A 23,101-nucleotide genomic window follows, 5' to 3' on the forward strand; every position below is an offset into this window, starting at 1 on the left:
GGAGTCCCCATCGGCGTTTAATATCTTTCGTTAATAAAATAAGAATAGAGAGACCATATTTTCTCCTTTACAACCGATATACAATAACACATTTTGATTATACTACTCGTTTAGCAGAAAGAGAAAAAAAAAAAAAAAAAAAAAAGGCTGAATGAATAAAGCGAGAGTCGTAAAGACCGGATGCAATGTCAGTTTATACATTTTTATTCTATTGGTATTATATTATAAAAAGATATATGATTAGAAAACTAGAATGTAATGCAATATTACAAGGCATTGATATGGACTTCAGAAGAAGGCTTGATGACAGTCTCGATCAAAATCTTGACGACGTCATTTTTTTTCTTTTCTGCAATTTTCTTAATCTCAGCTAATTCACCTTGCACACCAGCTTCAGCTTTCTTTTCTAATTCACCAACACCACCGGCATTTTTTTGTTCGAACTCCTTCAATTCCTTATCTTTTTGAATTTTGTATGAGTCGATTTCCTTGGCTGCATCAGTCTTGGCTTGCTTCAACTTATCTTGTCTGTACTTTCTGGCCTTTGATACTATTTCGTGGGCCTCTTTTTCAGCTTGTAGTAGGGTGGCAATTCCGTTTTTTTGCGACTAAAGAGAATATTATACCACTATGAGCAACAATGAAAAACCAATACCTTTGTCACGAGGTACCAGTCCAACAAGAGAGCACAGTTTTAAAAAAAAAGGTTTTCATGTTAGTAAGAACTTTTGTTCAGAAACAGAAGTTTTGACATGTAATGTAATAGCACATACCATTCTGCTTTGTATATCTGTACACTCTTTGAAGGTTGCAGGAAAAAAAAAACTGTATTGTTTAAGGTATGATTGCTTTATCTATCACGCTCCCTTTTAGAGATGAAATTTTTGATATCCACGGCAGGGTAACCACCTGAAAAAAAATTCATGACAATAATAGTATATATCGATTTCATATTCTATCAGATGAGATGAGATGGGAACCCAGTTAACGGGGGGCGTGTAGCAATTTGCAAGCATGACGACGGTATTGTGTGATGTATGCGGAATAAAAGAGTTCAAGTACAAGTGTCCAAGATGTCTGGTGCAAACCTGCTCCCTGGAATGCTCAAAGAAGCATAAGACGAGGGACAATTGTTCAGGTCAAACACATGATCCGAAGGAGTATATATCGAGTGAGGCATTGAAACAGGCGGACGATGAGGAACACGAACGAAATACGTATGTGCAGAGAGACTACAACTATTTGACACAGTTGAAGCGAATGGTGAATGTGCAGAAGATGGATGCTAGAATGAAGAACAAGCGAGTTCTAGGGCCTGCGGGCCATAACGCCAATTTGAAAAGGAGAAGATACGATATGGGTGAGGGCGATTGTGATAGCACGGAGTGTCAGAGGATAATCAGAAGGGGGGTGAACTGTTTGATGCTGCCTAAGGGGATGCAGCGATCGTCGCAAAACAGAAGCAAATGGGACAAGACAATGGACCTGTTTGTATGGAGCGTGGAGTGGATTCTGTGTCCTATGCAAGAACAGGGCGAGAAGAAGGAGGTTTTCAAACATGTCAGTCACCGGATCAAAGAGACAGACTTTTTGGTGCAAGGGATGGGCAAGAACGTTTTCCAAAAATGCTGTGAATTCTATCACTTGGCTGGAACAAACTCTTGCGAAGAGGGCGAAGATGGTTCAGAGACCAAAGAAGAAAGAACGCAGATCCTGCAGAAGAGTGGACTCAAATTCTACACGAAATCGTTTCCTTACAATACCACGCATATAATGGATTCCAAAAAACTGGTGGAATTGACGATTCATGAGAAATGCATTGGAGAATTGTTGAAAAACACTACAGTGATCGAGTTCCCCACGATATTCATTGCCATGACGGAGGCCGACCTACCAGAGGGCTACAAGGTGCTGCATCAAGAACCACGCCAAGTGGAGCATACAAACACACTGAACAAGTTCATCGACGATGTAAGGGAGGAGGAAGACGCTGAAGAGGACTCCCAACCAACAGAGGAGCCTGTGAAGAAGGAAGCACCAAACGCCAGTAATAATAGTGACAGTGACAGCGACAGTGATGACGACTACAATCCGGGCTTATCCATGGATTTCCTCACCGCATGAACCAAGATACGTAAGATTAAAGATTACTATTTAAATTATCCATACGTATAGATCACAATATACAGAATAAAAAGAAAATATTCATCGGAATTACAGTTCTAGGGCGCGAACGTACTGGTATGCCAAATCACAGATTTCATTGTGTGAGTCCGGCCCCAATGAGTCGGATGAAGTTTTGTAATCTTTGGCCCGGATTTCAACTAGATGCGCTTCAATGCCTGCGATCTTGGCCTCAAACTTGCCCGCTTTGTCTGCCTGCAGTTCTATCAGCAGACCCTTGAACCCGGTGGAGGAGAAGAGGTTAACGAGTCGCACGGTGAGCCCGTCCAAGATCAACGTTTCGCCGGCATCGCCCTTGATAAGCTGCCTCTGCATCCAGATGTTTGACAGCTTGGACGACAAGATGGTGTCAATGGACTCAGGAACACCCGTAGACGAGCCATTGAACACCAGCGCCGGAGGAATATCCGCTGCTGCTGCAGTGGTCACCATGGCGGAGTTGTCCTTGATCACCACGGTCTGCCGGCCATGATGGTGAAACGTTATCGAGCACATGAGCTTGGAAACGTCGGCGGGCAGATTCTTGATAGAGCACCGGTACGTCCGGAAGTCTATAGACCAAGGGTCTCGCACGGACAGGATACTGTTCGACAGAGCATCCTTTAGTTCCGTTAGTGTAGCGGGAGTGGCTTTTTCCACAAATATAACGCTATATACATAAAAAAAAAAAACCGATATGTTAGCAACGGATGATTCAATTGAAGAGATTTAGGGCCTGGCTGAAGAAGGAGGTCCCACCTTTACATACGCTGATTTTCCCATGATGGATTGCTACTGTGCTTTTGAGCGGCGAGATACAAGATTTGCTCTTTCAGTAAAATTTCACTTTAGGCATCACACCGCGTACTGCCATACAAAAGCATAAGAAAACACAAGAACATACACAACGATAAAATCACGCGGGGACAGGGCCAATCCACTCGCCCCTTCCTTCGCTAAATCGCACTTGCTCATGCGCACTACCTATCTATGTACCTATGTATCCATATCTACGCCTGCAAACGCAGATTGCTCGTCCTCAGCCTCTATACGTACGAGCCAAACCCTTGCTCCCAGTACAGATAACGCATGCAAAACTCAAAAAGATGGCACATCTGGGATGACAAGGGAGAGTAGACTCTACCGAACGTCACCGCTGGTAACATGCAGCCATCACTACATAGTAGCATCATACTGCCACGATCATAGTTCACGAAGCATCACGTGTGTGCTCGTTTAGCGGTCAACCCGCTATTGTTCTCCAGCCAGTTTTTATCGTTTTGCATTTTTTTTCGGGCTGCTTTTCGTTCTTCGAGGACAAACGCACCTGCAAAGCTCAGCGCGAGGTTATATATATAGTATAATATGGTGAAGAGTGTAGCGTAACTTTGTGCTTCGGTAGTGATCACCGCTACGCTAGACAACGACCGCACTTTTCAAGTGATCTACTGCTGCAAATATCATGCCGTTTGGAATAGACAACACCGACTTTACTGTCCTGGCGGGGCTAGTGCTTGCCGTGCTACTGTACGTAAAGAGAAACTCCATCAAGGAACTGCTGATGTCCGATGACGGCGATATCACAGCCGTTAGCTCGGGAAACAGAGACATTGCTCAGGTAGTGACTGAGAACAACAAAAACTACCTGGTATTGTATGCGTCGCAGACTGGGACTGCCGAGGATTACGCTAAGAAGTTTTCCAAGGAGCTGGTGGCCAAGTTCAACCTAAACGTTATGTGCGCAGATGTTGAAAACTATGACTTTGAGTCGCTAAATGACGTGCCCGTCATTGTCTCAATCTTTATCTCTACATATGGTGAAGGTGACTTCCCCGACGGGGCGGTCAACTTTGAAGACTTTATTTGTAATGCCGAAGCGGGTGCACTATCGAACCTGAGGTATAACATGTTTGGTCTGGGAAACTCTACTTACGAATTCTTTAATGGTGCCGCCAAGAAGGCCGAGAAGAATCTCTCCGCCGCAGGCGCTACCAGACTAGGTAAGCTCGGTGAAGCCGATGATGGTGCAGGAACCACGGATGAAGACTACATGGCCTGGAAGGACTCCATCCTGGAGGTTTTGAAAGACGAGCTGCATTTAGATGAACAAGAGGCCAAGTTTACGTCTCAATTCCAATACTCTGTGTTGGAAACAATCACCGACTCCGTGTCGCTTGGTGAACCCTCTGTACACTATTTGCCCTCGCATGAATTGAACCGCAATGCGGACGGCATTCAATTGGGTCCCTTCGATTTGTCTCAGCCTTTCATTGCTCCCATCGTTAAATCTCGCGAACTGTTCTCTTCGAATGATCGTAACTGCATCCACTCTGAATTTGACTTGTCTGGCTCTAACATTAAATACTCCACTGGTGATCATCTTGCTGTTTGGCCCTCCAACCCATTGGAGAAAGTCGAACAGTTCTTATCCATATTCAACTTGGACCCTGAAACCATTTTTGACTTGAAGCCATTGGACCCCACCGTTAAAGTGCCCTTCCCAACACCAACTACTATCGGTGCCGCTATTAAACACTATCTGGAAATTACAGGACCTGTGTCGAGACAACTGTTTTCGTCTTTGATTCAGTTCGCCCCCAACGCTGACGTCAAGGATAAATTGACGTTGCTATCCAAGGACAAGGACCAATTCGCCGTCGAGATAACCTCCAAGTATTTCAACATTGCAGACGCTTTGCATTATTTGTCTGATGGCGTCAAATGGGACACTGTCCCCGTGCAATTCTTGGTCGAATCCGTTCCCCAAATGACTCCTCGTTACTACTCTATCTCTTCCTCTTCTCTAACTGAAAAACAAACTGTTCATGTTACCTCCATTGTGGAAAACTTTCCTAACCCAGAATTGCCCGATGCTCCTCCGGTTGTTGGTGTTACCACTAACTTATTGAGAAACATTCAATTGGCTCAAAACAACGTTAACATTGCCGAAACCAATCTACCTGTTCACTATGATTTAAACGGTCCACGTAATCTACTCGCCAATTACAAATTGCCCGTTCACGTTCGTCGTTCCAATTTCAGATTGCCTTCCAACCCTTCCACTCCAGTTATCATGATTGGCCCAGGTACCGGTGTAGCCCCATTCCGTGGGTTTATCAGAGAGCGTGTTGCATTCCTCGAATCACAAAAGAAGGGCGGTAATAACGTTTCACTAGGTAAACATCTGTTGTTTTATGGATCTCGTAACACTGATGATTTCCTGTACCAGGACGAATGGCCCGAATACGCTAAGAAATTGGACGGCTCATTCGAAATGGTCGTGGCTCATTCCAGGTTACCCAACACCAAAAAAGTTTATGTTCAAGACAAATTAAAGGATTGCGAAGACCAGGTGTTTGAAATGATTAACGACGGTGCATTCATCTACGTCTGTGGTGATGCAAAGGGTATGGCCAAGGGTGTGTCAACTGCATTGGTTGGCATCTTATCCCGTGGTAAATCCATTTCCACTGACGATGCAACAGAGCTAATCAAGATGCTCAAGACTTCAGGCAGATATCAAGAAGATGTTTGGTAGTCAGCCCACTGATCAAATCTTTGGCACGGTTGTTCAACCACACGATCTGTATCAAAGAAAAATAAGTTAGATAACCAAAAAAAAAAAAAATTACATACTCACTATTAAAAACCATACGCAACTTTTGCTTATACATACGTTTTATCTATATATTCGTGTTTCTGCCACGTTCTTTTTTATTCAGTCCCTTGTCAAAGGGTTGTCTACTTGAATGACAATACCATTTGCATTGTTCTTGATCACGGAAACCTGTGTCAAGTCACAAACCACATAGTCCGCACCAGCGTCAAATAAAACACTCTTATCATAGGAAGATGTTATACCCACGGTAATGGCGCCCATTGACTTACCGGCCTTTATGCCCACGGGCGCATCTTCGAAGACCACGTATTTCAAATCCTGTTTATGAGCTAGTTGCAAATCTTGACGCAATAAATCACGAGCTCTTGCATAACCTTCAGGATCCGGCTTACCATTCTTCACATCGAATCCGGTAATGAAAACTTTCGGCTTCCCAACTTTTTTCAGTATTGTCTCGAACCATGAAAATGCCAAATAAGGAGAACCAGAGGTAACAATGGCCCATTTCCTTTGAGGCAACTTCTTTCCACTGTCGGTGTCTATATCTAAGGATAATAACAGATTTTCTGCACCAGGAATAAGGCTCACAGTATCCAAGTAATTATCAGCCATATCCTTTTCTAAAGCAAGAACACCTTTGTTATCGGTATTGTCCAATTTTGGGAAAAATTTCTTCATCATTTCTTGTGATCTTGCACCATGGGAATGCTTGAATAACTCAACCGGATCGACCCCATGTTGACGACATAGTTTTTTCCAGGCACTTTCAGCTGCGGTTGTTGTGCTAACAATGGTCCCATCTAGGTCAAAAAGGCAGAGATCTACTGAAAATTGTGGCATTTTTGGTGTATTTTTATTTATATAACAGTAAACTTATCGATAATATGTGTGCTACCACTAGATTGAATAGCAATACTTTTAGCCTTCTTTTCAACACTTGTTCTCATTAAAAGAAGATGTTGCCAGCGCATTTTAAGTTTTTGAAAAATCCTCGAGAATTCGACCCCTTCCCCACAATTAAAAATAATGACGGAATACAGTCAGTCCACGGAACTATTCTCTATGAGGTAAAAAGGCCATTGCGTTGTTTTTATCGCCGGAAGCAAAAGTGGTCAAAAAGAATAAGACAAGACTGAAAACAATGGATTTAAAGGAAATGCAGTTGACGTAAGAGTCCTGCATTAAAGAAGATTAAGATACAGCCATCTTCGAAGGAAATCCTAAAAAATCTTGCCTACTCAGTAAATAAAAAACCATAAGCAACTTTTGCTTCTACATACGTTTTATCTATATATTCGTGTTTCCGTCACGTTCTTTTTTATTCAGTCCCTTGTCAAAGGGTTGTCTACTTGAATGACAATACCATTTGCATTGTTCTTGATCACGGAAACCTGTGTCAAGTCACAAACCACATAGTCCGCACCAGCGTCAAATAAAACACTCTTATCATAGGAAGATGTTATACCCACGGTAATGGCGCCCATTGATTTACCGGCCTTTATGCCCACGGGCGCATCTTCGAAGACCACGTATTTCAAATCCTGTTTATGAGCTAGTTGCAAATCTTGACGCAATAAATCACGAGCTCTTGCATAACCTTCAGGATCCGGCTTACCATTCTTCACATCGAATCCGGTAATGAAAACTTTAGGCTTCCCAACTTTTTTCAGTATTGTCTCGAACCATGAAAATGCCAAATAAGGAGAACCAGAGGTAACAATGGCCCAGTTCCTTTGAGGCAACTTCTTTCCACTGTCGGTGTCTATATCTAAGGATAATAACAGATTTTCTGCACCAGGAATAAGGCTCACAGTATCCAAGTAACTATGAGCAATATCCTTTTCTAGGGCAAGAACACCTTTGTTGTCTGTATCATCTAGTTTTGGGAAAAATCTCTTCAACACCTCTTGCGTTCTTGCACCATGAGAATGTTTGAATAACTCAGACGGATTAACTCCATATTCGCGACACAACTTTTTCCAGGCTTTCTCTGCAGCCACTGTTGTACTCACTATAGTACCATCAAGGTCGAAAAGGCATATATCTGCTGAAAATAGTGCCATTATAATTTGAACTTCTTACTTATGGACAACAAAACCGACTGAACCTATTATAGCGTTACTTCCGACGAACTCATTTTAATTCTTGATGCTGTCCGTTCTATTTATATAGTTGGATGGTACCACGGCAGCAGAGCTTATAATATCGAAGGTGCAAGCCTCTCTTCCGTGACTAAATGAGCTCGCTTAAAATTCCGGACTCAACCTCGGAAAGTAGGAATACTCTGACGTGTCTTTATCACGGAACATAACCGTGATTGAAAATTACAAGAAGCCAGAACTACTACAATAATGCAAAGGATATGCAGAAGAAAGCGTGCTTAGCGGTGCCCAATGGTTATTTCTTCACCGATAAGATGACGATGGAAGAAGAACAAGAGACCCCGACCAAGACAAATAGATAAACATGATTTCTGATAAGTTTGATCAACGGATCTGTGGTCTGATTTACTTTTCTATAAATGTTGTAACTGATCCCCTTAATTGATATTAGTAAGAACCCCAGGACCCTTGGTTTAGTCACTAACTTTTTGTTCCTTTCGCGCGTCGTTAAGAAAGAAAAAGTTCTAAAATGTATCATAAACGACAGCAACTTCGAGAAAGTACATTGAAGGGAAATCACTCGGCAGCGCCCTCATAGCTTTACCACAGGTTAAGTTCAAGCGTTTTAAGTGCTCGCCAGTTAAAGTATAGAAAGTTTTTTTGTTGGAAGAACGATAGACAAGCGGTAAAAGTGGATGAGCAATGAATTGGTCGTTTCTACTACAGCTGGTAATAACAGTATTGTTAATTGTGCTGGGCGCCAACTGGTTGTTAAGTTCTTTTCTATTGGATTTTAAGAGGGACCTGACAGGAGTGGCTTTGTCACAGCAATCCAGTATATCCAGCGTTCGTAAAGAGAATGAAACAGCATATTATAGAAGCATGTTAGTACCCACTGGGTTCCCATTGACGACAGGATTGGGGCTTTCTTTGAAATACAAAATAAGAAATGGTAATTTCGGTGATGTTTGGAATGCCATAATGGAGGTTTCCAAAGGAAAAAACACCATTAAGTTTACAGGGAACGAAAAAAGCCATTCGTTGGGTGAACTCAATGGTATGGCCAAGCGCGTAGCTCAGAGACTTTCTACCGAGAATTTCAAAAATATTGGTATATCTAATTCTATTGCCACCGTAGAAGGCTTTACTCTTACATTGGCTTCCATGATGATCTCTATAAAGACAGGTTCAATACCTCATTTTTTGCCAGCAGTTCCTAGACAACGATTGGAGGATGTTGATGTTCTGATCATCGACTCATGGAGATCTCTTAAGATGCTAAACGGCAGCGAGGATTGGTATAGGCTAATTATTGTTTGCGATGATCCCGCCAAATCACCACAATTTGATGCGAGCTATAATGTTACTACTTGGAAGCAACTTATCGACGGTTTTACTAACGATACAGAGTACCAGTATACTCCGCCAGATGACAACTCCGATGATAAGAAATTCTTTGCATACGTAACTTCTCCATGGAATGGAACTAATAGTTTTAATCAAATTTGTCTAGTGAGCAATATAGCGGAATTCATCAAGGGATTCCCCTTAGGCAATGAACTGAACAACCACGAACATCTAACTATTTCGGCAAAACTAGCAAGTTCTAGTGCAGGTCTACAAATTTGGGGAAAACTTTTTGCAGTCTTATTACATGGCGGGTGTGCATCTTTCATCAATCCGGCAACGTTAGATTGCAGGTCGTTGCATGAAACTACGTTGCTGTTTATTGAAACAAAGGAGGTTGTCAAATTAATTGATTCTAGCTCCAAAAGTGGGCCGCTGAATAGACTCTACTTATCCTGGGCCACAAATTTACTGAGTGAAGGTATTTTTACAAAAATCACCAAAATCGAGCCACGTTATCTTGAAAAATTAAGATGTACTTATTTGGCAGATAGTGTGAAAGATGCTGAGGCTATTTCAACGTTTCCTGAAAAAATTCCTCAACTAAAGAAGACTAACCGAAGAACCACCCCAACTACTAAACAGCTAAATGAGATAAGGGCTCAGTTGGGATCCCGTGTAGTTCTTGAATTATATTGTCCATACACTATCATGGGACCTGTAGCGCATACCAACTTTTATGACTATAGGGTTTTTGAGAACTCTGTGGATGACAGCGTTGTTTGTTATGGAACACTAAGCACCACATTAGAAGGAAAAATGGTGGAAACCGAAACCAACCCTCTTTTGAACATAGAGAAGAAACAGGGCATGTTATGTATTCGTGGCTTTAGCATAGGTAAGCCAGTAGAGTCCCGTCGTTTAGAGAAAGCTTTGCATTTGGCCGAAAGGTTTGGTGGAGGTGAAGGGTGGATGCCCCTAGTTGGCGTATTTGGACTGTGGGGCCAAGACGGTTGTTTATACATCTACAATCAATGAGTATTATCTATTGCTTTTATTATTTATTATTTATTATTTATTATTTGTTATTATCGTTATTATTATCAATACTACTATATCCCCGTGATCAGCCAAAAATGATTCAATTGGCTGCCATCTTTCTCTTGCTTTTTCCAACTTTTCTATTACGCCTAATGCTTCAACAATCAGTCATATTTCAATTGACCATCAACACAGTTCCAAAAGTCTGTGATATATTTTGTCTGTTCGTCATTTTCGTTATTGATTGTCCCCCTCACAGCCAAATATGTCCTATTATCGACTCCAATATTCCATTCACCCGAATTGGCACCTACTACACGACCACCCACTTCTTTTAAAATACACCATCCAGCACACACGTCCCATGAATAGCAACCGCCATCCCAATAACTATCAAGGTAACCCATAGCAATATATGCCATAGTCATTGCAGAGGATCCTAAATTTCTGAATCCATGAACAAAGCCGTAATCACAAGATAGCAATTTTTCATAAGTGGCCATTTTCGTCTTGAAATTCTTTCCTTCTCTTGCAGAACCTGGCTGTAATGCCACTACTGATTTATTTAGTATTAAAGAACCCATAGATTCTAATTTTGATTTATAGTCGTAGTCCTTGTTGTTAACTCTCATGCCATTTCCTTTAGAAGCGGATACCAAAAGGTTAATGTGTGGATTGTAAATAACGCCTACTACGGGCTCTTTGTTCACCGTGAGCCCTAGAGAAGTGCAACTAAATGGGAAGTCATGAACAAAGTTTGTGGTCCCATCGATTGGATCAATGATAAAAGTGGGGTCATCGGTAATCACGGTCTCCCCTTTCACATAACTTTCTTCTCCAACGAACTTGAAATTTGGATATTGGGCTCTAACCGATTCCCAAATCAACTTTTCGACTTGTTTGTCGATAGCAGTTACAATATCGACCCTCCTGGAGCCAGTCTTCAAATCATAATCTTTTTGAGTTCCTGACTTGGATTTGATGATTGGACCTACTTTTTCAGTAGCTAGATCACAAAGAAATTTCTCAATAGAAGCTAGGTCAATAGTCATGGTATATATGTATATATGCGTGCACTAGCTAATGACTTCCTTATTCATTCAAGATATGAAGAAAATTCTGGGTTTATTTGACAAGCTAAAAGTGAGATAAGAAATAAGGACCTATATTAGTACCATTTTTGGAAATACAACGTGCGCAACAATGAAAGTCACTCGATGCATCATTCAAAAAAGTTTTTTTTTTCCATACATCATCAGATGAAAAATCTCGCTATGACGCACACCAGTTGATATTATTCAGTTTTTCCGAGGCAGAGAAAAGCCCTTTATACCCAAAAATGTGTCTTGTCAATGGAGCTGTTAAACACAGTTCATCCTCTGTTAGCTACTATATTTATACACAAATGAGTATTAATTCTTTTCTCAGTTACACATGGTTTCACCTATTAACATATGTGTATATGTTCGTGTCGTACGTTGTCGTGAAAAAGGCTATTGACCATACTCTTGCTCATGCAAGTATGCAGCAACAATGTCACGATCTCTGCTCACCCATTGCGCCTTGGATCTGATGGTATCTAGGGCTTGAGCCAAAGTTTGATCAAAGCCCTTAGTGACCTTTCTAGCATAGAATGTACTAATTTTTTCAAGGGCTTCGAAGGAGGTGAAGTTAGCTAAACCCAATGTCAATACACCCCCTAACACAGGCGAACCTGGCTGTAACCTCTTGGCAATTTCATCCCAATGTTCTTGCATCCATGCCCACAATCTTTCGATACCCTCCTTGTGAGCTCTAATACCTTGCATTGGGATGTAAAAATCTTGATTTAAAACTGTACCATCCAACAAATAAGATAAAGTTCTTTCTAATAGCCTACTGTCTTCAAACCTGCCCAAAGCTCTCAAAGCAACGATTTTCTCTTCTGACGAAACAGGATTTTGGTAGATGCGGAAAATCTTTTCGTAGCTGTTTTCTCCACCAAGTCTGGCAACGGTGTTAAAAACAATTGCTTTGAACAGCGCAGGGATGGCCTTTCTGTTCCCATCAGTGTATTCTTCAAACATTTTCACAGCGATAGATTGCATTTCTTTGTTACCAGAACTGCATGCAGCACCGAAAAGGTTGACCTTTAAACGTTGAATGGCAAAGGAGTCATCTTCGCTGATGTTCCATCCCAATTCAGAAAGTTTGTTGAGCACTAGATTCAACGTAAACTTATCAAGAGCATTCAAGATATCTTCCGGTTCGAAGAGCCAAGTAGATTTCAAAGCGGATAAACTGTTAATGATTTGTTCCCAAACAACAAAAGAGTCCTCGTCTTTCCAATTGGAAATCAAGTTCAAGAAGTTTGTGGTGGATGTATAACCAGACGCGGAGAGGGCTTTTGCATCGGCGACTAAGCCAACACGATCTTCGACGGATAACAAATGCGCTTGCGTAGATAGCTTGGCCCATCTTTCGTCCGAGTAAGAAGTAATGAAAATACCAGATTGATCACCATTAATCTTGAAGAAGTCTCCATTCTTTAATTCGAAAGTAGCTGATCTTTTGTTTAGTACCAAAGAGTTATCAATGCCTGTACTATCTTTCAAACCTAACAAAATGGGGTATATTGTGGTGTCCTCTTCTTCTTTAACATCACCGGTACTTAAATAACGATGTTGAGTTAGTGTGATTTTATTTTTTTGTTCCTTGACGGATAATACTGGAAAACCAACACGCTTAGTCCAAATGTTCATCACTGAACGAACGTCCTTACCAGAAGCGTCCGCTAAGGCATCCCATAAATCTCCAGTCTTTGCATTACCGTATTTAAACTTACTCAAATATTGGGACACACCTTTAATGAAAGTCTCTTCACCCAACCATTTGGAAATCATCCTCAATAAAGAAGATCCTTTAGAATAAGAAATTGCATCGAAAATCTGGTTAATTTCGTCCGCATTTTTAACGGGAACTTCGATTGGATGGGAAGATCTTAATGAATCTAAATTTAAGGCGCGTTGTAGGTTGTCAGTAACATATTGCTCCCATACTTTCCACTCCGGCTGAAACTCGTTGCAAGAGTACCACGACATCCAAGTGGCAAAACCTTCGTTCAACCATAAGCCTTCCCACCAGTCCATGGTGACCAAGTTGCCGAACCATTGATGGGCTAGTTCATGCTGAATAACCTCAGCAACCCTTTGAATACGATCCAAACTTGAATTTTTCATGTCCAATAACAAGTCGATAACTCTATAAGTGACCAATCCCCAGTTCTCCATAGCGCCGGCAGAAAACTCGTGAACGGCCACCATATCCATCTTTGGCAATGGATATTCTATGCTAAAGGTATCCTCAAAGAATTTTAGGGTCCTGGCAGCCAAATCGGCTGCAAATTGACCAAACTTTTCGTCACCTGGGGTAGAATAAACCCTTACTGGAACACGAAAATTATTGCTTTCCACGTATCTCAAGTCGGCTACAATAAACGCTACCAAGTAGGTAGACATCTTTGGAGTAGTGTTGAAAGTTGTATATTTCTTACCCTCTTTAACCGTTTCAGCCTTGACATCCATATTGGACAAATGAGTCAGAAACGGTTCAGAAATCAAAGTGACGGCAAAAGTAGCCTTCAAATTTGGTTCGTCGAAACAAGGGAAAGCTCTCCTAGCATCGGTAGCTTCCATTTGAGTAGTAGCCATGTACTTCATTTCACCTGTGGCTTTATCCGTATATTTGGCCCTGTAAAATCCCGCCATCTGGTCATTTAGAATACCTGTAAAGCTAATTTTTAACTCCGCAGAAGGTCCTAGATTTTCAAAAGTTCCATCAGGAAAGACAAACGTAGCCGTTTGTTGGTTTTCGCTTTTGTCAACTTCAATGGCACTGACTCCTTCAATACGTGCGGTATTGAAATCTATTTCTAAGCAATTTACTTGGACATAGTTTATCGAATGATCATTGATTTGCAAATCAATTCTCAGGGAGCCTTCAAACGTAAAAGCCTGAAAGTCAGGTTCTAATGTAATGTCATAATGCAAGGGGGTAACATTCTTTGGCAGCACTTCACGGGACATGGTATAAGGTGAAAGGATAATTTGGCTTCCTTAATTAGGGACACTCCAAAAGAAATTGAACAAGATTTCGTGAAGATAGTACAGAGCGATTAGCTAAGATTACTCATAAAGTTAAAAGTTTGATCGCCAACAAAAGGGAAAAAAAACGGGAAGAAAAAAATGTGTCAAACTCTCATACCCAGAAAAAGTTTTCAGTACAAATACAAAAATGTGGGATGAAGGATCCGGTTTTTCGCCGCGTCAGAAAATGGCATTTACAAGAAATAGAAAAAGAAAGCATTCAAATATCTAGAGATCTGAAGATTTCTACAGTTGATAACCTCTTTTTTTTTTTTTTTTTTTTTTTTGAAGCGATTGAGAATAGAGGTCCCAACTGGGAACTTGTACTCTCTCTATCATTTGTGCAAGGGCTTACTTAGAAAAGGGCCACTACTACGAATATTGCTAACAATGACGGGGCTGGTCTCCGACCACTGGCCATTACATGGCCAGCTTCGCTACCTGAAAAACGGCTGTAGTCCAGTAATAAAGCGGGCATTAGCTTGTTTTTAATGAAGACGTGTAACGACCGAATGGATGTGTTTTGTGTCGTTTGCTATATCAAAGCGACGAAAACGGAATATTTGATGACCTTTTTTTTTTGAGGTCTACCCTGATCGTGAATTTTAGGTAGTCCCGTTATTCTAGAACCCACAGATGATCTTACAGCTGGATGTGTAGAGAGCAACCGTAAATTGATCGTAAATGCCACAGAAAGATAAAATGAAGAGATTTAAAGGATATTGATAGTTAAGCGAAATCAAAATTAGTATTGTGCGATGTAAAATAAAAGTTACTCGGGTAGAGCTTCATATTTACACTATATTACGCCAACACATAAACACTTACTTTCAACCTTCCGCTCTTATATGGTGTCATTTAATTGACTCCCAATGGATTAATATTTTTAATATCTGCTTTTCAAGTACAAATAAGACATCTAGTCATACGTGAAGCATTAACATTTAATTGTAACTCATTTTGAACTGCTGAATACCCCCGTGCACAGTAATCTCGTCTCGGGTTATTATAACCCCCCTCAGTAGCCACTGGAAGGGCATTTTCATCGAAGTATGCAAAGCCCACGAAGACTGCTGTACGATAATAGTCGTTTCCGTTTGTATTGCATAAAGTTTTAGACCAATCATTGGAGCAACTAATGCAAAAGCGGCAATGAAAATTCAGGTAGTACCAAAAGTAGCAGCAAGCTTTTAAAGGTCAACAATGTGTGCAACGATTGGAGTAATTGTCGGTCAAATCGTTCCCATAATAAAACCTACCAATAATCCAAAAGTTATCGCGGTAGCCAAATTCCTACAAGGTATCCACATGGCCCAATAAAGGATAGCCATGACAAGGTGCAATATCATACTAACCGTTTGTGGTCCATATTTATTAGCAATATGGCCCACTTTTGGCCGTCCTATCAAATAACCAAAGCTCACCATAAATGATACGTATGAGCCTTGCTTGCATAGCCTAAAGTAACGGTAAAATCAGACAAGGAATATAAAAGAAGAACATATCGTAACATGGCAAACGACACATATCCAAAAAGCAACCAGATTGCCGAGTTTGAGAGCACATCCTGATCTAGCAATTCAAAATCTGTGGAATTCTTCATGCTGGCTTAAATCTCGAGACCCTGTTCTAGTCAGTATAAGCGCGATGGTACTAAGCGATGTGCATATTATGCACTGTGCAATAAGCCCCATTCTACGTTTCTCTTTTTCAAGATACATTGCATTCCGAAATCAAAGACAACACCAACCAGCCCACTTCCTGCGATCCCTATGCCGGATGCTAACGATCTTTTTTTTTAAAAGATAACGGAACAAGTGTGATACTAGGAATTTGAATAGAGCTCCCAAAGAGTCGTGGAAAATGCTGCCAGCAGAAGAGTTGCTCCTTGTAATACTAGTCCCAAGCCTACAATCAATTGAACTGAAAATACATGATAAAGCCTTGCTAAAACTGGAGCGAAGAAGAGCACACGGCTAAATGCTAACTCACCGGTAGCTGCATAATCCAATTCGCCTCCACCGGGAAAAGCATTATTCTCTAATTAATATGCCAAATAGATGGCATAGCCAGAATTTGCCCTCCCCTCCCCCTAAGTAAAAAAATTATATAAAACAAATGCTAGGACAATAAACCACCCGCATCCTCCATATGGAACATCAAAAGAAGTTGAGGTATCTGCGTTGATATCGCCTTTATCGACTAATCCTGAATTTTTTTCCGATACTGTTTGAGCCCTTTTCATCTTATTCCGCAGATATGTGTAATTTGGACTAGCATTAAATAGTACACGAATCGTAGTTTAGTCCTGTCAATATGGCGTTATACCTGTTGGAGAAAGCTGGATTGAAATAACATGACGTTTTTATATACAGGATTCGGGTAGTATTCGTATTAGGCCTCTGTGACGCAAGTGTATTCATAAAATGAAATGGTATTCACAATGTTACTTCTTTTAATTCCGTAATTTAGACAACTAATCCCGCCTTGATGTCATAATCGTTATAGAAACACCTTTCGGATCCGGCAATAGAGCGGAGATTAGCGCGCTTTTCGCCGCTCGTACGGACTTAGTGTTAGCTATTGTTAAGATCAGTAATAGTAGAGAATTTTTCTAGCGATGAAGCGGACATCTAATATTATTAGATTAGGCAACATTGCTTGCTCTTAGATGGGTTATATCCATACGTGTTCTATATAAAAGCAATATTTGCCTGGTATTTGGTTTATGGCATCACCTTGTATACTAAGAACGCATGCATACAGATATCACAACAGGATATGGTTGCAGAACTTCAAGTAGCGAGTACACAGTCATCGGCATTGGAATTTACTGAAGATGAACATTGTTCAATACACTCAGATAAAGCCGCAAAACTAGTCCTGGAATTGACTAGTGAACGAAAATATGAAGGCGGACAATCGCATGAAGTGAAATTCAATGAGGACATCGCGGACCCAGAAGATATAGCACGGCATATGAGCACGGCCCGCCGATACTACATTTCTTCGTTAATTACATTCACATCGATGGTAATTACGATGATCTCATCCAGTTGGACGCTTCCCTCAGCGCATATCATCGAACACTTCCATATCTCGCACGAGGTCAGCACTCTGGGGATTACGCTTTATGTGTTTGGGCTTGGTATAGGACCTTTGTTTCTGTCTCCGCTAAGTGAACTATATGGACGAAGGATCACATTTTTATACGCACTTGCCCTCAGTATCATATGGCAGTGTCTGACCATTTGGTCCAAGACCGTTACAGGCGTCATGTTTGGTAGGTTTCTATCCGGATTTTTTGGTTCAGCCTTTCTAAGTGTGGCTGGCGGCGCCATTGCCGATATATTCGATAAAGACCAGATTGGCATTCCCATGGCAATATACACTACATCTGCCTTTTTGGGGCCCTCTTTAGGACCAATCATTGGCGGAGCTTTGTACCATGAATGTTATAAATGGACTTTTATCACACTTCTTATCACTTCGGGGTGCTGTCTCGTTATGATCATCTTCACCATTCCTGAAACCTATAAACCAATGCTGTTAATACGCAAAGCCAAGAGATTAAGGAAGGAGGGAAATGACGAGCGTTATTATGCCGCCCTGGAAATCACCCGCGAACAGACTTCCTTACTTTCCGCAGTCTTCCTCTCAACCAGAAGACCCTTTGGGCTATTACTTCGAGACCGAATGATGGGTGTGCTTTGTTTCTATACTGGACTGGAACTTGCCATCATATATCTATATTTTGTAGCATTCCCTTACGTGTTCAAGAAACTTTACAACTTTGGGCCCATGGAGATAGCATGCTCCTATATCGGTATCATGGTGGGCATGATCATTTCGGCACCTACTTGCTTGCTATTCCAAAAAACGTTTGAGTGGAGGGTCAAAAGAAATAACGGCGTCAAGACGCCCGAAATGAGGTTCGAGCCTTTGTTCTACGGCGCCTTTTTGACCCCGATCGGGCTGTTCATCTTTGCATTCACTTGTTTCAAGCATGTTCACTGGATCGCCCCTATTATAGGCAGTGCAGTTTTCGGTTCAGGCGTCTATTTCGTCTTTACCGGTGTTTTTGCATATACGGTGGATGCCTATAGAAGATATGCGGCCTCTGGCATGGCTTGTAACACCTTCGTGAGATGTATAATGGCCGGTGTCTTCCCTCTCTTTGGATTACAAATGTACGAGGCAATGGGTGTGAACTGGGCCGGTTTTCTCTTGGCAATGGTGACGGTAGCCATGATCCCGGTCCCGTTCCTGTTTACCAAATACGGCGCCCGACTGAGAGCTAAGTCGCCGTATGCATGGGATGATTGATTTTTTTGCATACTTTTTCTTTCGATGTTGCATAATTTTGTCCCGCTTACGTCATTGATGATTAGATTGTTTCGGATCTTCAAAAGGCAACACGCATAGGTTATGCGAAAAAAAAGAAATTTTTGCATTTTTGCATATTTCCGCATATTTTTCTTTCTTTTTCTCTAGTTTTCGAACGTTTTTTGGCTGCAATGTATATTATATATAACCCATATAAGAGCATGGTGCCAGGTATGCGCGTGTCAATCTTAGTTGTGTTATAAAAGTGACAACTAAACCTGAAACTATTTAGCTTGTAATAAACGAAAGATGACTGTACAAATTCCAAAATTATTGTTCTTACAGGGCTTCTTGCAAAACGGTAAAGTTTTCTCGGAAAAATCATCTGGTATCAGAAAATTACTGAAGAAAGCTAATGTCCAATGTGACTATATTGATGCACCAGTTCTTTTAGAAAAGAAGGATTTGCCGTTTGAAATGGATGATGACAAATGGCAAGCCACCCTGGATGCAGATGTCAACAGAGCCTGGTTCTATCACAGCGATATCTCTCATGAATTGGACATCTCCGAAGGTTTGAAGTCGGTTGTCGATCACATCAAGGCCAACGGCCCATACGACGGTATTGTCGGCTTCTCTCAGGGTGCCGCATTGTCCTCCATCATCACCAACAAGATCACAGAGCTAGTTCCTGACCATCCGCAATTCAAAGTCAGTGTGGTAATTTCCGGCTATTCCTTCACCGAACCAGACCCAGCACATCCTGGCGAACTGAGAATAACCGAAAAGTTCAGAGACTCATTCGCGGTAAAGCCAGACATGAAGACAAAGATGATCTTCATCTATGGTGCTTCTGACCAAACCGTTCCATCCGTCAGATCCAAGTACCTTTACGATATTTATTTGAAGGCGCAAGATGGTAACAAGGAAAAGGTGTTAGCTTACGAGCACCCTGGTGGTCATATGGTTCCAAACAAGAAGGACATTATCAGACCAATTGTTGAACAAATAACCTCTTCCTTGCAAGAAGCTTCTGAATAAGTCGTGGATTGTTGCTTACCTGTTTTCTGTCTAGCTTTTTCACTATCACATGCAGGGTGTGTGGAGTGAAATGCTAGATACTTGTGTCTATATACATATAAGTGCTTTCTATAGAGTGAACCATAAGTTTGTAGCATCCTTCCTCTTTTCTTCCCTTCTGCGTGAAGCTAACCCCGCCCGGCGCGAAAAATCCACCCGGGGAATTTTAGCGTGGCTCACGAAGGACCTTTTAAAGAATACTTTTATTCTTTCTCGAAGAAAGGAAAATAAATACAGAAGAGAAACACCGGAAAAAAGAAATTATATTGAATTTTAGCATCAATCTTCTTTTGTTTCCAACAATTTTTACCCTTCACACGCGTTTACCTATCCAGACAACTCCTAACAATAGCTATTTGTTTTGATATTACTACTCGCACATCTCGGTAATCATTAATAACCCATTTTTTCATATAGCGTTTATGTTTAATGACGTCCCAAGAATATGAACCTATTCAATGGAGCGAGGAATTCCAAACAGACGATAATACCTCCAACCATGAATATGGAGACGTCAATACTACTACCCCTGAGCCGTTTCATAGAACAGCTATGCAGCAAGACTCAACATCCTGGAGCCTAATCAGAACATTGAGGAAATATGCGAAGTTTATCGGTCCTGGTTTGATGGTGTCTGTATCGTACATGGATCCTGGTAACTATAGTACGGCTGTGGCAGCAGGTTCTGCTCATCGGTACAAGCTTTTATTTTCCGTCTTAGTTTCTAATTTCATGGCTGCATTTTGGCAATACCTTTGTGCCAGATTGGGTGCTGTCACGGGCCTGGATCTAGCACAAAATTGTAAAAAACATTTGCCCTTTGGGCTTAATATTACTCTTTACATCCTGGCAGAGATGGCTATCATTGCCACAGACCTCGCAGAAGTAGTAGGAACCGCTATTTCGTTGAATATCCTCTTCCATATACCACTCGCCTTAGGCGTAATTCTTACCGTGGTAGACGTTTTGATTGTGCTGCTTGCTTACAAACCTAACGGATCCATGAAAGGTATCAGAATATTTGAAGCTTTTGTTTCTTTGTTGGTGGTTCTTACCGTAGTTTGCTTTACTGTGGAATTGTTTTACGCCAAATTAGGGCCTGCCAAAGAAATTTTCTCTGGGTTTCTACCCAGTAAAGCTGTTTTTGAAGGTGACGGTCTATATTTGAGCCTGGCAATTCTAGGTGCCACGGTGATGCCTCATTCATTATATTTGGGGTCAGGTGTGGTTCAACCAAGATTAAGAGAGTATGATATCAAAAACGGACACTACCTACCAGACGCGAACGATATGGATAACAATCACGGTAATTACAGGCCATCTTATGAGGCTATCAGCGAAACTTTGCATTTTACTATAACAGAATTGCTGATCTCACTGTTCACAGTGGCATTATTTGTCAACTGTGCTATCCTTATCGTATCTGGTGCTACACTATACGGTTCTACTCAAAATTCTGAGGAAGCTGACTTATTTTCTATTTACAACCTACTCTGTAGCACTCTTTCCAAGGGGGCGGGAACGGTATTCGTGCTGGCATTGTTGTTTTCAGGACAAAGTGCAGGTATTGTATGTACGTTGAGTGGACAGATGGTTAGTGAAGGGTTTTTAAATTGGACTGTTTCTCCGGCATTGAGAAGGTCCGCCACAAGGGCGGTAGCTATCACGCCTTGTTTGATTTTAGTGCTTGTAGCTGGACGTAGTGGGCTCTCCGGTGCCCTAAATGCCTCTCAAGTGGTGCTTTCTCTCTTGCTGCCCTTTGTTTCTGCACCTTTACTTTACTTCACATCAAGCAAGAAAATCATGCGTGTACAACTCAACCGCAGCAAAGAACTTTCAAGAACTACGGACAAAAAATACGTGGGCGATCGAAACGAAGACGATGAAACCATTGAGCTGGAAGAAATGGGCATTGGCAGCAGCTCACAGGAGCGCGGCCTAGTTTCTCCTGCTCCAGAATACAAAGACATGAGCAATGGCATAATCGTCACCGTACTCGCGGTCATAGTGTGGCTGATAATTTCGGGACTGAACTTCTACATGTTACTGGGCTTTACCACGGGCAAAGAAGTACATCTCTAGTATAACATTTTTTAAAATAGTATTAAATACACATTTTATCCTAGAATAATAATACAAAGTAGAAAGTAAAATGTAAATGCTGAGCTATACTATAGCCTTATCGTCCTATACGAGCCAATCAGGGCCCCGCGCGTTATTTCCGCCGCTTGCAGCTCTGTTCGAATCTCCCTATGAAAAGGGACCTAATTGGTGCGGGCAAAGCATTAATAAAGATCAAAGAATTGCTCTTGCTTATCAAGGTGACAGATCTCAAAGTTACCTCACTTCTTTATATCTCACCCACAGTTTAGCATACCTATTTATTAATACGGTTCGAAAATTATACCGTTGCTGAGATTGAATAGCAGAGACAAAAACAGCCGAACAATTGTATTTGACACATAAACCAATAAATATACAGCAATGTTATCAAGGGCCATATTCAGAAATCCAGTCATAAATAGGACTTTATTGAGAGCCAGACCTGGCGCTTACTCCGCAATTAGATTGACTAGAAACTCATTGATTCAAAGCAGGAAGTATTCTGATGCACATGACGAAGAGACCTTTGAGGAATTTACCGCAAGATACGAAAAGGAGTTCGATGAAGCCTATGATTTGTTCGAAGTGCAAAGAGTGCTAAACAACTGTTTTTCTTATGATTTAGTTCCTGCTCCCGCAGTTATTGAAAAGGCTTTGAGGGCCGCCAGAAGAGTCAATGACTTGCCTACCGCAATTAGAGTATTTGAGGCTTTGAAATACAAGGTGGAAAACGAAGACCAATACAAGGCCTATTTGGATGAATTGAAGGATGTCAGACAAGAATTGGGCGTTCCCTTAAAGGAAGAACTATTTACAAGCTCTTCTTAATCATCATGAAAAAGCTACCTCCAGACGTCTGTAGTTTTGTTGTCCTTTTTTATTTGTGGAAAACTCCTCCATTTGAAATAAGATTCGTATTTATTTTGTAAAACGATTTTAGTTTTTATTTTTTTCTTCCCTTTTGTCTTATTATTTGTTTACCCTTTATGGATATTCATCTATTCAGAAACTAATAAATCAAAATGAACAATAGGATTTACAAGAGGTGAAAATAAGAAAAGTAAAAGAAAAATATTTATATTTAACCATTATGACTTCCACTTTGTTTTCTCTACTCTATTGCTTTAACAAACTCTATTTTGGTAATGAGGGCCGGTCACAGATTACCTTTAATATCCTTTGTTAATAGCTTTTCT

General features: G+C 41.1%; 13 protein-coding genes across 13 annotated transcripts; 7 read left to right on the forward strand and 6 right to left on the reverse strand.

Moving 5' to 3' along the window:
* Positions 1–266: 266 nt before the first annotated feature.
* On the reverse strand, positions 267–776 carry VMA10 (H(+)-transporting V1 sector ATPase subunit G; the record flags this gene model as incomplete). Its single annotated transcript, XM_033910819.1, has 2 exons — positions 267–608; positions 774–776. The coding sequence occupies 2 exons, from the start codon at positions 774–776 to the stop codon at positions 267–269; spliced, it is 345 nt and encodes a 114-aa protein (XP_033766710.1).
* Positions 777–1,014: 238 nt separating this feature from the next.
* Positions 1,015–2,124, forward strand: BCD1 (Bcd1p; the record flags this gene model as incomplete). Its single annotated transcript, XM_033910820.1, has 1 exon — positions 1,015–2,124. One exon carries the CDS (start codon positions 1,015–1,017, stop codon positions 2,122–2,124), a length of 1,110 nt encoding a protein of 369 aa, XP_033766711.1.
* A 90-nt stretch (positions 2,125–2,214) lies between these two features.
* Positions 2,215–2,946, reverse strand: SRB2 (Srb2p; the record flags this gene model as incomplete). The annotated part of the gene is made up of 2 exons (XM_033910821.1): positions 2,215–2,833; positions 2,933–2,946. The coding sequence occupies 2 exons, from the start codon at positions 2,944–2,946 to the stop codon at positions 2,215–2,217; spliced, it is 633 nt and encodes a 210-aa protein (XP_033766712.1).
* Positions 2,947–3,625: 679 nt separating this feature from the next.
* On the forward strand, positions 3,626–5,701 carry NCP1 (NADPH--hemoprotein reductase; the record flags this gene model as incomplete). Its single annotated transcript, XM_033910822.1, has 1 exon — positions 3,626–5,701. The coding sequence occupies one exon, from the start codon at positions 3,626–3,628 to the stop codon at positions 5,699–5,701; it is 2,076 nt and encodes a 691-aa protein (XP_033766713.1).
* Positions 5,702–5,881: 180 nt separating this feature from the next.
* On the reverse strand, positions 5,882–6,622 carry DOG2 (2-deoxyglucose-6-phosphatase; the record flags this gene model as incomplete). Its single annotated transcript, XM_033910823.1, has 1 exon — positions 5,882–6,622. One exon carries the CDS (start codon positions 6,620–6,622, stop codon positions 5,882–5,884), a length of 741 nt encoding a protein of 246 aa, XP_033766714.1.
* Positions 6,623–7,104: 482 nt separating this feature from the next.
* On the reverse strand, positions 7,105–7,845 carry SPAR_H00870 (HAD family hydrolase; the record flags this gene model as incomplete). Its single annotated transcript, XM_033910824.1, has 1 exon — positions 7,105–7,845. The coding sequence occupies one exon, from the start codon at positions 7,843–7,845 to the stop codon at positions 7,105–7,107; it is 741 nt and encodes a 246-aa protein (XP_033766715.1).
* A 741-nt stretch (positions 7,846–8,586) lies between these two features.
* On the forward strand, positions 8,587–10,269 carry DDE1 (Dde1p; the record flags this gene model as incomplete). Its single annotated transcript, XM_033910825.1, has 1 exon — positions 8,587–10,269. One exon carries the CDS (start codon positions 8,587–8,589, stop codon positions 10,267–10,269), a length of 1,683 nt encoding a protein of 560 aa, XP_033766716.1.
* A 167-nt stretch (positions 10,270–10,436) lies between these two features.
* INM1 (inositol monophosphate 1-phosphatase INM1) lies at positions 10,437–11,324 on the reverse strand (the record flags this gene model as incomplete). The annotated part of the gene is made up of 1 exon (XM_033910826.1): positions 10,437–11,324. One exon carries the CDS (start codon positions 11,322–11,324, stop codon positions 10,437–10,439), a length of 888 nt encoding a protein of 295 aa, XP_033766717.1.
* Positions 11,325–11,765: 441 nt separating this feature from the next.
* Positions 11,766–14,336, reverse strand: AAP1 (arginine/alanine aminopeptidase; the record flags this gene model as incomplete). Its single annotated transcript, XM_033910827.1, has 1 exon — positions 11,766–14,336. One exon carries the CDS (start codon positions 14,334–14,336, stop codon positions 11,766–11,768), a length of 2,571 nt encoding a protein of 856 aa, XP_033766718.1.
* A 2,841-nt stretch (positions 14,337–17,177) lies between these two features.
* Positions 17,178–18,722, forward strand: YHK8 (Yhk8p; the record flags this gene model as incomplete). Its single annotated transcript, XM_033910828.1, has 1 exon — positions 17,178–18,722. The coding sequence occupies one exon, from the start codon at positions 17,178–17,180 to the stop codon at positions 18,720–18,722; it is 1,545 nt and encodes a 514-aa protein (XP_033766719.1).
* Positions 18,723–19,031: 309 nt separating this feature from the next.
* On the forward strand, positions 19,032–19,763 carry FSH1 (putative serine hydrolase; the record flags this gene model as incomplete). The annotated part of the gene is made up of 1 exon (XM_033910829.1): positions 19,032–19,763. One exon carries the CDS (start codon positions 19,032–19,034, stop codon positions 19,761–19,763), a length of 732 nt encoding a protein of 243 aa, XP_033766720.1.
* A 468-nt stretch (positions 19,764–20,231) lies between these two features.
* SMF2 (divalent metal ion transporter SMF2) lies at positions 20,232–21,884 on the forward strand (the record flags this gene model as incomplete). The annotated part of the gene is made up of 1 exon (XM_033910830.1): positions 20,232–21,884. One exon carries the CDS (start codon positions 20,232–20,234, stop codon positions 21,882–21,884), a length of 1,653 nt encoding a protein of 550 aa, XP_033766721.1.
* A 402-nt stretch (positions 21,885–22,286) lies between these two features.
* COX6 (cytochrome c oxidase subunit VI) lies at positions 22,287–22,733 on the forward strand (the record flags this gene model as incomplete). Its single annotated transcript, XM_033910831.1, has 1 exon — positions 22,287–22,733. The coding sequence occupies one exon, from the start codon at positions 22,287–22,289 to the stop codon at positions 22,731–22,733; it is 447 nt and encodes a 148-aa protein (XP_033766722.1).
* Between the last annotated feature and the right edge of the window lie 368 nt (positions 22,734–23,101).

The sequence above is a fragment of the Saccharomyces paradoxus genome, chromosome VIII (genome assembly GCF_002079055.1).
Source record: "Saccharomyces paradoxus chromosome VIII, complete sequence".
Classification (NCBI taxonomy): Eukaryota; Fungi; Ascomycota; class Saccharomycetes; order Saccharomycetales; family Saccharomycetaceae; genus Saccharomyces; species Saccharomyces paradoxus.